The 13,807-nt window shown below is 34.7% G+C and overlaps 1 protein-coding gene across 1 annotated transcript in view; it reads right to left on the minus strand.

Annotated features, from left to right (window-relative positions):
• CDH12 (cadherin 12) overlaps positions 1-13,807 on the minus strand; it is a 497,894-nt gene that overhangs the window by 51,289 nt on the left and 432,798 nt on the right. Inside the window, exon 7 of the mRNA XM_015854453.2 lies at positions 8,064-8,231. Within this exon, the coding sequence (XP_015709939.1) occupies positions 8,064-8,231 (168 nt within the window). The remainder of the gene's footprint in view (positions 1-8,063; positions 8,232-13,807) is intronic.

Here is a 13,807-nt window from a genome sequence, read left to right on the forward strand (position 1 = left end):
CCTTCAGTGTCAGAGTGAAGGCAGAGGTGGACAGTACTTTTGAGCAGTTTTAAGATTACCATGAGTAATTTCATTCCTTCAATCTATCTAAATGCTCTCTATGTTTTGAATGTGTAATTCCTTTGCAACTCCCCAAAGAAAACATCTTGGTGTGAAATGAACGTCATGATTCTTGACAAAGTTGGTTGAATTTCTATTAGCTGTATTTGTTTACACTTCTACACAGCAGGTAGCAGATATAAAATACAATTATTAATGATAATAATCTATTCTGATGATAATGATGTTTAAAAATAATTGACCCATAAATCTTGCAGTTAATGATGAATTACTACTTAAACCTTATAAGAGGAAGAAAATAAATTGGATAAATGCAGATTACCAGGAAAATTGTATGGATGATATACAATATTTAATTGCTATCCATTGCTATACCATCAGAACATTACATTTTATGTGTTGACAAATCACATATATATTTTAAATGGCTATGGAATAGTACCAAGAAATAGCTAATTTGTTTTGAATGCTCTGTTTTCTATCTAGGGGTTCAATAGTTCTCATTTACTGTTTTAAAGAAGTTTTATTTCTTTCAGAGACTACTCCAAGTAGTCCTCTAAGAATAGCCTTTGCAAGTTATGCATTTTTCATAATGTTAAAAGAAAACAAAAACAGGAACAGTATAAATGTAGCAGATATAAAATTTGCTAAACATTTAATGTTTTGAGAATCTATGGTAACAGAATATTTCATTCTCAGTTTTTTGAAATATTACACTTCAGGGTTTCTTTGTTTGTCATCACTCTGCCTCAATCAAATGATTCACTCTTGAAGATGCTTTATGATCAAGAATATGCAACACTGACAGCTACCAAAACAAAAATGCTAGGGAATAGGAAAAATTGTTAGGGAGTTTTTACAAAGAGTGCATCCACTTTCTGGGGCAAATCTGCTCTCAGTTAAGGTACCTGAAGTGTAATGTAATTCTAATGTGTAAAGGAATAAGAAAAATAAATAAAAGAAAGCTGGAAAAAATATAGATTAGAATTGGTATAGATGTCGAAGTTTGTGTTAACTCACTCTTCATGTTGCACACAGAAAAATTGCAACAGATGCCTACAAAGCATCAGGTGCTATATGAAAAGCGGAGCTGCATCTCCTGGACTGCTAAACACAGGTTCAAAAAAAGTTACAGCTGCACAAAGAAATTTAATGTATCTATCTATATTTGGCAGTCCAGAAGCCAGCCAGGATAGGATGGCCTACTTCCATGTTATTAAATTCTCTTATCCACATCAAAATAGGTCAGCTTCATGGAAAGGGACAGCAGAGAAAAATTCTTTAACTGTGCTAATGACCCCAAAACTCCCAAATAAGTCTGAGAAATCTTTACACGATGCAGAACAAAACACCAGGGACTGTTCTAATGGTATGTGTGTATGATTTAAACACTCTCCATCCTTCTTAACATCTTCAGAGTGAAACAAAATGAGATTGCGTGCCTTACTCTCTTAGCCTAAGTAAAAACAAAGGCCTATAAGAGTACTGATTATGTGGTAGAACTGGGAAAAAAATGGCCTATATGACTAGTCAGCAAATGCACAGCAGACACAGGTGGGTTGAACAGAAACAGAAGGAAAGAGTCACTGTGCTAATGGCGAAGTAGAAAGATCAAGTGCAATGAAAATATAAAGAGCTTATCTGGGACAGTGACAACTGATGATTCCAGTACAGAAAAATGTGGAGAGATTCAAATCTGGAGGTGGTAGTTTTGAGAATACAGGCATTTGTCCTTGAAAAAAGCTACATTATTAGGGAGTTAAAACTAAACAAAACTAAGGAAAACTAAAAAATACTTGTGAAGGAGAAGGGGATTACCATGCACTAATTGCTAGATAAAAAATGTGATAAAGGCTTAATTTATGTCTCTTCTAGGATAAATCAGACAAGAATGCATGTTGAATATAAGATAGATAGGATGAGGAGGAAAGAGAAGGGCACAGGAGGGGATGATGGATGTACAATTGAACAGAGGTATGAGATATGGAAGGAACTTGGATCAAAGGGGAATTACACTAATTCCTCCTCTGATTCCTGTAGGAGCACTGTGCAAATGCTGGTTTGTTAGTCTTTATTCATGCAATCAAGTACTGATTTGACTACTGATTTGCTGACGTTAGGGCTCTAGTCAAATGATTCATTGATATTACAGTCCAAAATTATAATGATTTCTGCATGGCTGCTGGTTTCACAATCAGCTTTCAATTGCATGAGACTGTTTCTGGACCCTTTCAATTTCTATCTTCCATAACTCCTTGAACCAGTCAACTCAGAAATTTAGTTTTAGTTTTCTCAAAATTCACAGATAAATAGGAATCAGACTTGATCAGTATTTTCTGACAATACATTAGAATATTTAAGGTTGGTATGCAAAACCAGGATGGAACCACTTCCTTTAATTCATTACAGTATTGTGGGGGGGAAAAAAAAAAAAAAAGAATAACAGCAGATCTCAATCGACCACCTAAGTACTGCCTTCAGACTAGTTTGCATGAATTTGTCTACCTGTCTCATGTAAGTAGTTCTCATTTAGTATAAAATAAATAACTATCTGCCAGAAGTAGTGTATCTTGTCTGCCAGGTCATTTCCTTAATCAATGTAAGAGACTCATTTTCATCCTGAGAATTAATGAAGGTAAAATGTTGTGCAAAAGGACAGCTTTTACCAGCAGTGTCAGAGAAAGCAATAATTCACTTAACATGATCGAGAAGTGTGCATTAGTATCCCAGAAAGCCAACTGTATCCTGGCACAGCAACTAGTTGAAGGCAAGTGATTCTCCTTCTGTACTGTGCTCTGCTAAGACCCCCATCTCTATGCAGTTCTGCAGCCTCCAGAAGAAGGACCTCCTCAAGTAAGTCCCAAGGAGGGCCACAAGGATGATCAGAGGAGGTTATTTGACTTCCAGAAGAACAGGCTCCAGGAAAACCAAAAGGATGGAGAGGGGTTTTTTATTAGGGAATGTAGTGATAGAAAAATGGGTAATGGTTTTAAATTGAAAGAATGTAGATTTAGATTTGATATAAGGAAGCAATTATTTACTTTGAGGGCACTGAAACAGATTGCCCAGAGAGGCTGTGGATGTCCCATCCCTGGAAATTTTCAATAACATGTTCAGTGGCACCTTAAGCAAATTTATCAAATAGCAGTGAAACTGGAACTAGATAATCTTTAAGGTTCCTCCCAACTCACATCATTCTCTAATTCTACGAATTCTTACTATGATTCTACCTTTAGCAAAGGAACCTGCACAGTAATGCAGAAAGTCAGTGTGCTAATGAGGAGTTGGGCAAGACATATGTAAAACACATTTGAAAACAACTTTCTATGAATAAAATCTTTGAAATACACCTTTCCTTCTACTTATTAAGAAAATATCAATTTTGAAGTGTCTCGGTTTTCTGAAATGTGGGCCAATAGATACCTGCAGGTCAAACAACTCTGACTGAAATATATAATATGCAGAGGCTTCCCCTTTGTTACACAGCATCTCCTCATTACTGTGAGACATGCAAGGTGGGAGTTCCCTACTGAATATGTTCAAAAGCACAGATTCTAAATAAAAAATTCTATGTTCAGCAGGATAGTTAGTTAGTGGTGTTTCATCACTTGAAGCTGATATCCCACTCGAGCTTGCCTGTCTCCTTAAAGGACCCTTGATGAGATGAAGGTGTTCTATGATACAGGTTTTTTGGCAAGCTTATAATGTATTATTTACCACTGTATCTACCTCCAACTATTAATAATAAATGTTCCCTCACTTCTGCTGTGAAATCTTTTCTTTTCAGCTTACCTGAGTTAAGAAAACATATTTAAACTTCATCCTGTGATAACGAATATCATCTCATTTGATAACGTAATCCAGAGCATAACATCTTTGGTATAAGCCATTTGGGAAACTTCAGTCCTGATTATGAGATGTAAAAAGATTTATATAGTAGCAGTCAATGTTAATGAACATTTTGTCCCCTTTTTAAGTCTGCATTCAGACTTGCTGTCTTTGTTGACCTATGATGAAAAATGTGATACTGAAGTTGTTACTTCCCACTGTTAACATTAAGGGATCTCTAGGTCTTGGCTTGAACATGAAACCTACATGGACCTCAGTGAAAAGGCTTACTTTTCACAAGATTTATGAGGGCTGTTCCAAAAGTAATGCCCTCCTATTTTATTATGTTGGCCCACAGTGTTGGCCCTGAAGCAGATATTGGTGGCATGGCAGTAGAGGTTGATCCTTCCCACCAATATTCTGTTGCATTTGTTGCCACATGGCAGATGGCAGCAGAAGGGCAGTTTTGACAAAATAGCATATGACACAGGAATGTGTATGATGCTAAGGTGTGTGAATGAATACTTCCATGAGGAAAAAAAGAGAAAAACAAAAAACCTGCACCCACTGACATTAATCAGTGCTTTCTGAATGTTTCTGGAGATCAGTCAGGGGATGTGAGCACAATGAGATGGTGGGTGGTGTGTTTCAGAAGTGGCAACAGTGGCAGTGGATCATCTCCACTGTTGTAGATTTTGATGAGTGCTGATTGCAGGGTCTTGTCTATCAGTGGCAAAAACGCATAGCTCATGGTAGTGACTATGTTGAAAAAATAGTGTTTTATAGCTGAGAATTTATCCTTTATACAGTGTCATCGTGCTCTTTGTATTTGTTTTCAGGGAAATAAATAGGAGATGTGACTTTCAGAGCAACCTACATAAAATTCTGCACAAGTATCCTTATAGCTGTTATGGACAAGTGAATGACTCAGCTTCCTGGCAGGAATAAAAAGGCTCCCTCAGCCTCTCCTCATAGGGCTGATTTTCCAAGCCCTTCACAAGCCCTGTTAAACTTGGCCCATTGATTGAGTCTATCCAGGTCCCTCTGTAGTGCCCTTTTCCCCTCAGGCAGATTGACACTTCCTGCCAACTTGGTGTCATCTGCAAACTTACTGAGGGTGCACTCAATCCCCTCATCCAGATCATCAATGAAGATGTTAAACAGAAGTGGCCCCAGCACTGAGCCCTGGGGGACGCCACACATGACTGGCTGCCAAAACATCTGCAACACATTGAGAAAATGTTCGTGTCATAGTCTGCCTTGGTTAAGCTTATTCCAGTACACTGGAGTTTCCATACTCATGTTTTAGCCTGTAATTCTGCAAACATGCTTAATGTTTATTACATTCAATATAACATGAACCTCCAATTTTCTTCTGTTTGTTGAGAATCACTGTTATAATTCAGTTTTGGGGACATTTGATGTAGTAGAAGTATTTAAATCCTATTAGTGTGCAAAGCTTTGTCTCCTCTGAAGTGTTTTTTTTTTCTTTTTCAATAGCAATGACTGGACAAAGATGCCACTGCTATAGTGCATGGATGAGATTCACAGATGCGATCTCAAGGCTACTATGTTCAAGGAAGATGTAGTCCATGATTCACAGAAACTGTCTGACACATGTGAGACTTACGTGGTTTTTTGAAACTCTGTAGAAGATGAAGGCATACAGCAAGACAAAAAATGACTAAAATCAAAGCAAAAAGAAGTGAAATGTATAACTGAAATCTGACATAGCAAAGCATTGAAAATTTCCACTTCCAGGATGACGTATTACTTTCTCTTGCATCTGTGATGCTATTCCAGCAGTAGGGGTTTGAGATTAAAGAAAGAGACAGAATGCTGTGGTGGGGCAGCTTAATGAATACTGAGGACAGGGACAGTGGAAACATCAGCTGTAGTCCATGGCAACATCAGCTGTAGTCCATGACAAAACAAAGACTGGATTTTTGCTCGTGAAAAAAAATTTGGTCTGGGAAAAAGATGAAGCTAAGGATATTCAGAGAAATATAGTGTGAAACTGTCTCATTACATGCAGTTAGATAGAGAAAGATGGAAAGGTAAAGCATTAATTCCTAGATGAGAGAAAGGTGTGAAGAGAAGGGATTCATTTTATCAGAAAGAGGAGATGAGCTAAAGGATGCGCACCCATACAGGTTGGAAAATTCATTGCAGTCACAGGAAAAAACAAGCTTCATAAAGTTTAAGAACTTTCCTATGACTGCTGCAATTCTAGACGAAGAGTTCAGGAAATTTTACAGATGTAGGAAAACATAGATCCTATATATATATATATATATATATATAATGATAACGCATGCAGTTCAGATTAAGGCTGCAGTCACACATGGGTTTAGAATGCGAACTTGCACAGATAGTGCTTAATAATAAACAAGAATATCTGAATAATGGCATGTTAGAAATATGAAGAAGATAAAATAAAAAATTTGAAAATTAATACAGTTTTTTCTTCATATTCAAAGTTGGAAAGCTGAGAATTTTTTTTAATCCTAGAATACTCCTTAAGAGAAGGCTCATGAGAGAAGGTTAAGTTACTTATAGGAGCAGTGGAGAAACAGGCAGAATAGTAACAAATCATGGAGAGTTCCTGCTATGTAACAAAGAGCTTCAAGAATGTAATAAGTAAACTGTTATGGCATGCAACATCTTGCTTCAAACCCCTGTGAAATATGATTGATTTGAATATGAAATACGAAAGATTTGAAAATGCTAACATAGCACTGACTTTCTCAAAGATTTTTAGGGAGTTCTGGGAAACTGAAGATGAATATGCCTGATATTCACAGGGTAAAACAGTAGGACTGGAATTAATGGACTCATAGATAATAACCTCCTGCTGAAAAATAAATAAATAAATAGATAGATAAATAAATAAAAATAAGCACAGCTAGTCTAAATAAAAGTTATATTTTGCAACACTGCCTAAATTATTTGAAGATGTAAGTGTGCAGATAGATATGTGGGGCAGAACTCAAACAAAATGAGAGAAAGCTGTTTGTTGTGAAATATGCGCGTAATCTGAGGAACTTGATAGTTTAGAATGCTGTGGACTTTCAATTTTACATACACACAAGACAATTGAAATTTGCTGTAAGAAAAAAATAATGAAGGTTGTTAATTACAAAGACATCATCTTGGCTGAAAATCTTTAGGAACAGAGGAAATGTTAGGGATTATTATTACGTATTTGGCCTGTTCTTATGTATATTCCCCAGATGTCATTATATGAGACTGAAGACAGGATCAGACGGATCTTAGAGTGTTCACTCTTACATTTCTGCAAAAATGCAGTACATTTTCATAATGTGGGAAGGAAAATGAGTTTTTTGTTTGCTTGTTTGTTTGTTTGTTTGTTTAATATAAGAAAGAGTAGTGTGAATTTTCAAATATGGTTTGTTACATAAGAAGAACTTGTAATACATCAAGTAAAATGATGACTTGATATAACTGTAAATTCACACTAATGTTCTAACATTACTGCCTTAGTAACAACTTTTTGCAGCCAAATGTTATGGTGTAGTTGTTATCAAAACTTATACTTGTTTAGTGTCTACATTTCAAAGATAGGGAACACACAAGCCTTCAGTGAACTAAAGAAGAGCAATAACTGACAATCCTCTTTCTAATTACATACAGACTATGAAACTCTAAAATTGCATATCACTGAAAAGCATCATTTAAAGTAAAGCATAAGAAATGTTATAAATTTCTAGAGAAGACTCTATTCTGAAGGTCTAAGTATTTTCAAGGAAAGATATAATTTTCTGGGCCAAGATGTGAAAAATTTGTACTTATTAATCACAATAGCAATATCTAGCATGAGCTCAATCTGCTCTGGTTTTCTATACCTCAAAGTCTCAGGTTATAACCAGCCATTCGAAGATAACCATCCAGTTTTCCAATCTATTTTAAAGTGTACATGAACCATCAGACTGAGGACAATCCTTTGGAATGATATTTTCTTTTAAACATTCAAAACTCATACTTTCAAATTTAACTTCATATTATTGTAAAAATAACAGTATATTCTGGGTTTGTTTGTTTGTTTGTTTTTGTCATGTACTGTTCTTCTTTCTGGATTTCAAGTCCTTATATAAAAGATCTTACACTTTCAGTCATTCTTATTTGAAAATTAATAAATTTGGAATACAACATACTCTGAGGAAATCTGGGTGGATTGTCATTGACATCAGTCAGAGTGATGTTCACAGTAGTGGTTCCTGATAATCCTCCCATCTGGCCTCCCATGTCCTTGGCCTGGATAACCACTTGATATTGTTCTTTCACTTCTCTGTCCATATTTGGCAAAGCTGTTCTTATCACACCTATAAGAAGAAGTGGGAAAGAATAAGAACAGGTAAATAAAGGTCTGTAGTTGTCTACTATTACATTTTAACACTGAATCACTTAGACCAGAAAGGTCTCTCTTTCTAAAGGACTGATACCACAGCAGTTCAAATAGAAACACTCAAATCACTTGAGCATTTAAAAGGTGTGCTTACCACCTGTTCAGCTATTCAAAATGACCACTGTGACATTCCAAGTAGGACAGAAATGGCCAAAAGAGGATAGTGTATATTCACTAGAGATGTAAACAGTGTGAGCATATGTTAACCATGTGAGGGACAAGGAACACTATCTTGTGCAGAGTAGGGCAGTGTAGGAAAAGATGACAGTATATTCCAGAGCCTGCATCTTACACTGTTTCAAACTATTCACTGGTCAACACATTGAAGCTACTGTAGGCCAAGACAATATGCCTTCTGTAGAAAAGAGATGGTCTTCATTAGAAGACTCTCCTTTTATTGAGAAAGTTTTCTGGATACAGCACAAAGATACAGTGGAAACAAGTTTCCTTAAAGAAATGTAAACAAACATAATCCTTACTCAAATTACTCTTAATACATATTTTATAGTCCCTTTTCTAATACACTAAGAAGGTATAAAATAAAAGGAAGAAGTATAAAATGAAAAATAAAATGGAGAAGGAGGTAACACTGATCATAGGATTAGCTTATGAGATTGTAAAAAGCTACGAGGTTTTAGGCACTCAAATCTATCTCTTAAAAGCAAATGTATAGAAGATGAATTCTTTGTCATAATTTCCATCTCCCCAATGAGGAGAGACTTAGGGAACTGGGTCTGTTTAGCCTTGAGAAAAGAAGGCTGACGGGGGACTTGATCCAGGTTTATAAATACTTGAGATGTGGGAGCCATAGTGGCGAGGCTGGTCTCTTTTCAGTAGTGCACGGGGACAGGACTAGGGGTAATGGGATGAAGCTACACCATAGGAAGTTCCGCACGAATGTGCGGAAGAACTTCTTTACAGTGAGGGTGACGGAGCACTGGAACAGGCTGCTCAGGGAGGTGGTGGAGTCTCCTTCTCTGGAGATATTCAAGACCTGCCTGGACGCCTACCTGTGTGACATGGTGTAGGGAACCTGCTTTGTCAGGAGGGGGTGGACTCGATCTCTAGAGGTCCTTTCCAACCCCTACAATTCTGTGATTCTGTGATTTTAGAAGTGTGCATTAGATTGCAGATTGATATAAATTAAACAATAGTTTTTTCAGAAAATGGCTAGATGGTGGTAGCTGCAGGTAGCATATGCAATTAAAATTATATCAATTGATGCATTCTTCTCTAAATTATTATGCTTTCAGAAAATGCTATTTTCTAGTAACGTGTTTTGTTTTCAAAGCAGTTTTTTACCCTTGGGGGTTTAATGGATCTGGACTAAAGAAAAATTCTTATTTTTTCTGTCAAATAATTGCTTCTATATTAATAAATAAAAATAGGAATTGCTAGCTTATAGTACTTTTTTTCTTAATCTAAAAATAACTTTGACCCAAATCTGCTTTTTATGGAACTGATTATAAATTCATATTAAATTGTATAACAATGTCCATTCCCTCCACTCTACACTGATAACAATGGTTAACAATAACTACTTTTTCACACCTCAGCATGGCATTTACTGTACTGTATAGATTTAGAATATGACTAGCAAATACCTAAGAACAATTATAAAGAACTTTATACTTCCGAGTTTTAGAAAACAGTTGATGGTGTTCAGTGGTTTTTTTAGTTCAAGACAGAAATCTTGAATTGTAAGACTTAATAACTGTAAAAATTTGTTCATGCACATACTTGTGATTTTTAAGAAGCATACTGAAAAATTGGTATTGTGACAGGCATCATACAAGTAACAGAACCATTCATAATAAAAGTTGAAGGCAATATTCATAACAAAAAAAAAAAAGTAGATAAATTGAACATTAATATGTCTTCTCTTAAATCTCTTAATTCATATTTTTTTTTGTAGTGTGGAGACTGTACATTCTGTAGTATTTTATAACACCCTAAGTATGTTGACTCTAAAAAGTAAAAAATGTGACAATTAAAGACTTCCCTTGTTATACCAGCAAAACATAATAACAATAAATAGTGCTGAAAATGGCCAGTGTTGTGAGCAGGAGATGAATGTCTTCCGATTACTATACCTGCTTTAGGTACAGTTGAGTGGTTTTCTGAGTTAAAAATATTCCTGATAGTCTTCAGAAAATGAAGAAGTTCATTTATTATTAAATGAATAATGATATTATTATTCATTTATTATAATTATATAATTATTATATATATAATTATATTATATATTATATATATTATATTATATATTATAATTATATAATTATATAATATAATTATATTATAATATAATAATTATTATATTATATATAATATATATAATGTATAATAATTATTATCATTCTAGTAGTAAAATTGCCAGTTACCCACTATTTATTTCTGTCTGAAGTATAAATGTATTCTGTTTTCTTTGTTTGTTTGTTTCCTGTAAGAGGTCTTTTTTTCCCAGGGGGAAATAAAAATAAAAAATTAGTAAAAAAAGAAGGAATAATTTTCATAGTTCTTGAATTCACAGTTCATAGGCAATTTTCCCATCTTCTTACTGTATTTCAAAAGCTTAGGGGAAAAAAAAAAAAAGAACAAAAATGCTATTTCTAACAGAATCCATTTGTATGGGCAGGATACAGATGAGTTGAAGTTATGTAGACACAGCAAAAGAGATAACTTTAATAGGGGTAAAATCCATGGGAGAGAAGACAACAGGCTCTGGTATCCCAGTATTCCATCTTCAGTTTCATAAAGAATATGAAAACTTTGAACAAAAGGCTTATTCTAATATAGTCTGATAGTCTAATAGTCTTACATGCACTTGAATACTTGTTTTAAAATGTGCTTTTAATTTCTTCTATTTTATGATAAAGATCTTTCCGATTCCAAAGAAAATAATTTTTCTTTTTATCTTTTAAAAATATAAATGTCAAACTTGCAGAAAATTATTATTTCAATGAGGCTGCTGACAACTAATAATAATAAGCACAGGTCCTAATCCAGAAGATGTGTCCTGCAGTGCTACTCAGACATAATTCAATAAGACGATTCATATATGTGGAAGATCAATAGTTCTTGTGAATAAATTCCTGTATAAATATTCATGATAAGATTCCTCTCAAAAGCAGTCTGTATTCCAGTAATGTAACTAAGGTCAGAATATGGACCAGAATGACTGAGCTTAAGAAAGAACTGCAGATATATGTAAGAATATTGACTATATAAGCACATTAGAAAAGTGGATAGAAAGAAGTTTTTGAAAAGGATGTCTGAGTAACAGAACATTACAAAAGAAAGACTGTCATCTGTCTGAAGAGAAGTGCTCCATGTTAAAGAAATCTTCGTTACATTTTTCATCAGGTGAACAATCTTATAACATTTGAAAGAAACCCCCATATATAAAGTTTAAGGCCTAAGAATATTCCACTCCAACAGCTGCTTTCAGCAGACACGGTAATGCATTTAACCTTCCTGCAAGAGCAATATAAACTTGCTCTCCTGCTTCTACACAGTCATGCCTACCTGCAGCAAAGAACTGCAAAAGCCAGTGTCATCAAAAGATGAGCAAAAAGGCAGCTGTGACATTCAAATCCATAATCACTAGAGACAATTTCTAAATTCAAATCAGAGTAAATTAGCTATCAAAAATGACTAGACAAAAGATTATATCTGAAGATATATAATTTCACATAAAAATTTTTCATCAGTGATTTGACTATTAGTACTTAATAAAAATGGTTTAATCATCTCTTTTTTACTCTTTATTCCTTTCTAAACAGATCCAGACATTTGGAGGAGAAATACTTTCAGAATTTCCAGTTACAGAAACATTACTAACCACCCAAGAAGTATGGAAGGAGAAAATGTTGGAGACTATAAGAATAGTCCAGGAATGCATAGCTAATTTCTTGCCTTATTTTATCTAGATCTAAACAGACAATCACTTTTGTAAACGTGATACAGGGTAGTATGAGCCTTTGGTCTGATCCATTACAGACTTCTTAATGTCCTTTAAATAATTACAACAGAGTGCCTGAAAATTGTCACTAGAGAGGGAGCAAGAGATGGCAAATACAAAGCAAAACAAAACACAACAAATAAAACAACAACAACACAACAACAACAAAAACCAGCAACTGAAAAAATTGTTTATCCATTTGCTAGCAGTTCCAAGTTTGGTCTGACATTTTGTATCAAAATGGTTTTCTTCCCTTTTTTTTTATCACACACACTCAAGTCAAGTGTTTTGCAGCAAGACTTTGCAATAAAAACTACTTTACTGTCTCTTCAATTATAAAATAAAACACTGGAAATACCTGAGAATCCATAATGCTATCTGGGACTTCTGGATTTCAAATCAAGAAATTATTCACTTACTGAAGAAATTACCTCTACAGCCATTGTTAGATCTAGAGAAAACTCTCTTATAGGAAAGTTTCAATATAAGACAAGTATTAATAGATAGGTATGGAAACACTAAATTTCTATGTTATTATAAGAATAGTCAGCTGCAGCCTATGACCCATGGTCCACTTGCAATAGATGAGAGGATATAATATAGCCATTTAAAGTGCTGGTGTGCAGGGTGAAGTTGTTCCTTAATAATCATTGCTATTTTTTTTTTTTTTTTTTCCCTGGGAAACTTGCACTAGAACTCAAATTGTGGCTTCAGTGAATGTCTTTACCACCGTTTACTACCTATTCATTCTTCACAAGAGAGAAATACTTAAAAAAAAAAACAAAAAAACCAAAAAAAAACCAACAACAACACAAAAACCCAAAAAAAAAAAAAAAAAAAAAAAAAAAAAAGAAAAGAAAAAAAAAAGAAAAAAAAAAAAAAAAAAAAAAAAAAAAAGAGAACTACATGAAGGTAAATACTTTTCCCTCCTTCAAGACACTTAAGAAGTCACATTTCAGTTTTAAAAGTAAAGTTGCTGACTGCAAATTGCAACACAATCTTCTGCTAAATGGAGCATGTGACAAAGGAATGTGCCTGTTGGAGAATGTGCACTAATGGCCTTAGGTGGCTCTCACCTCCAAGCTACTGATTGATCAGGGAGAGAGGCTTTTTAACACACAATCTGACATTCAGGTACAGCTTTACTGGAAGGCGAAACTGTATTTGCTGAAAGGGGTATGTGGACGACTATCTCCGTAACACATTCAGAATGACACAATGTTTGGCAGTCACCATGTAGGATATTGGTTCTTTGTCTGAACTGCTAAATATAGAAACAAGAATGACATTAAAAAATATAGGACAAGATATCTAATTAACAGGTCTACCAACCTCCAAAATAATTCAGTCTCTTTAAATGCATCATCCTTTTCTGCTCACACATTCTGTAACACAAGACAGCCATTCTATGCCCCAAGAAAAGAGGAGATGATTTAGCTGTTTCACAGCCTTATCCCTATACAGTGTAACAATCATTTCTAGGTAAATCTGGGCTGTAAGTTTAGCGCATTAAAATTGCCAAGGGAAAA

This window comes from Coturnix japonica, chromosome 2, assembly GCF_001577835.2.
Source record: "Coturnix japonica isolate 7356 chromosome 2, Coturnix japonica 2.1, whole genome shotgun sequence".
NCBI lineage: Eukaryota > Metazoa > Chordata > Aves > Galliformes > Phasianidae > Coturnix > Coturnix japonica.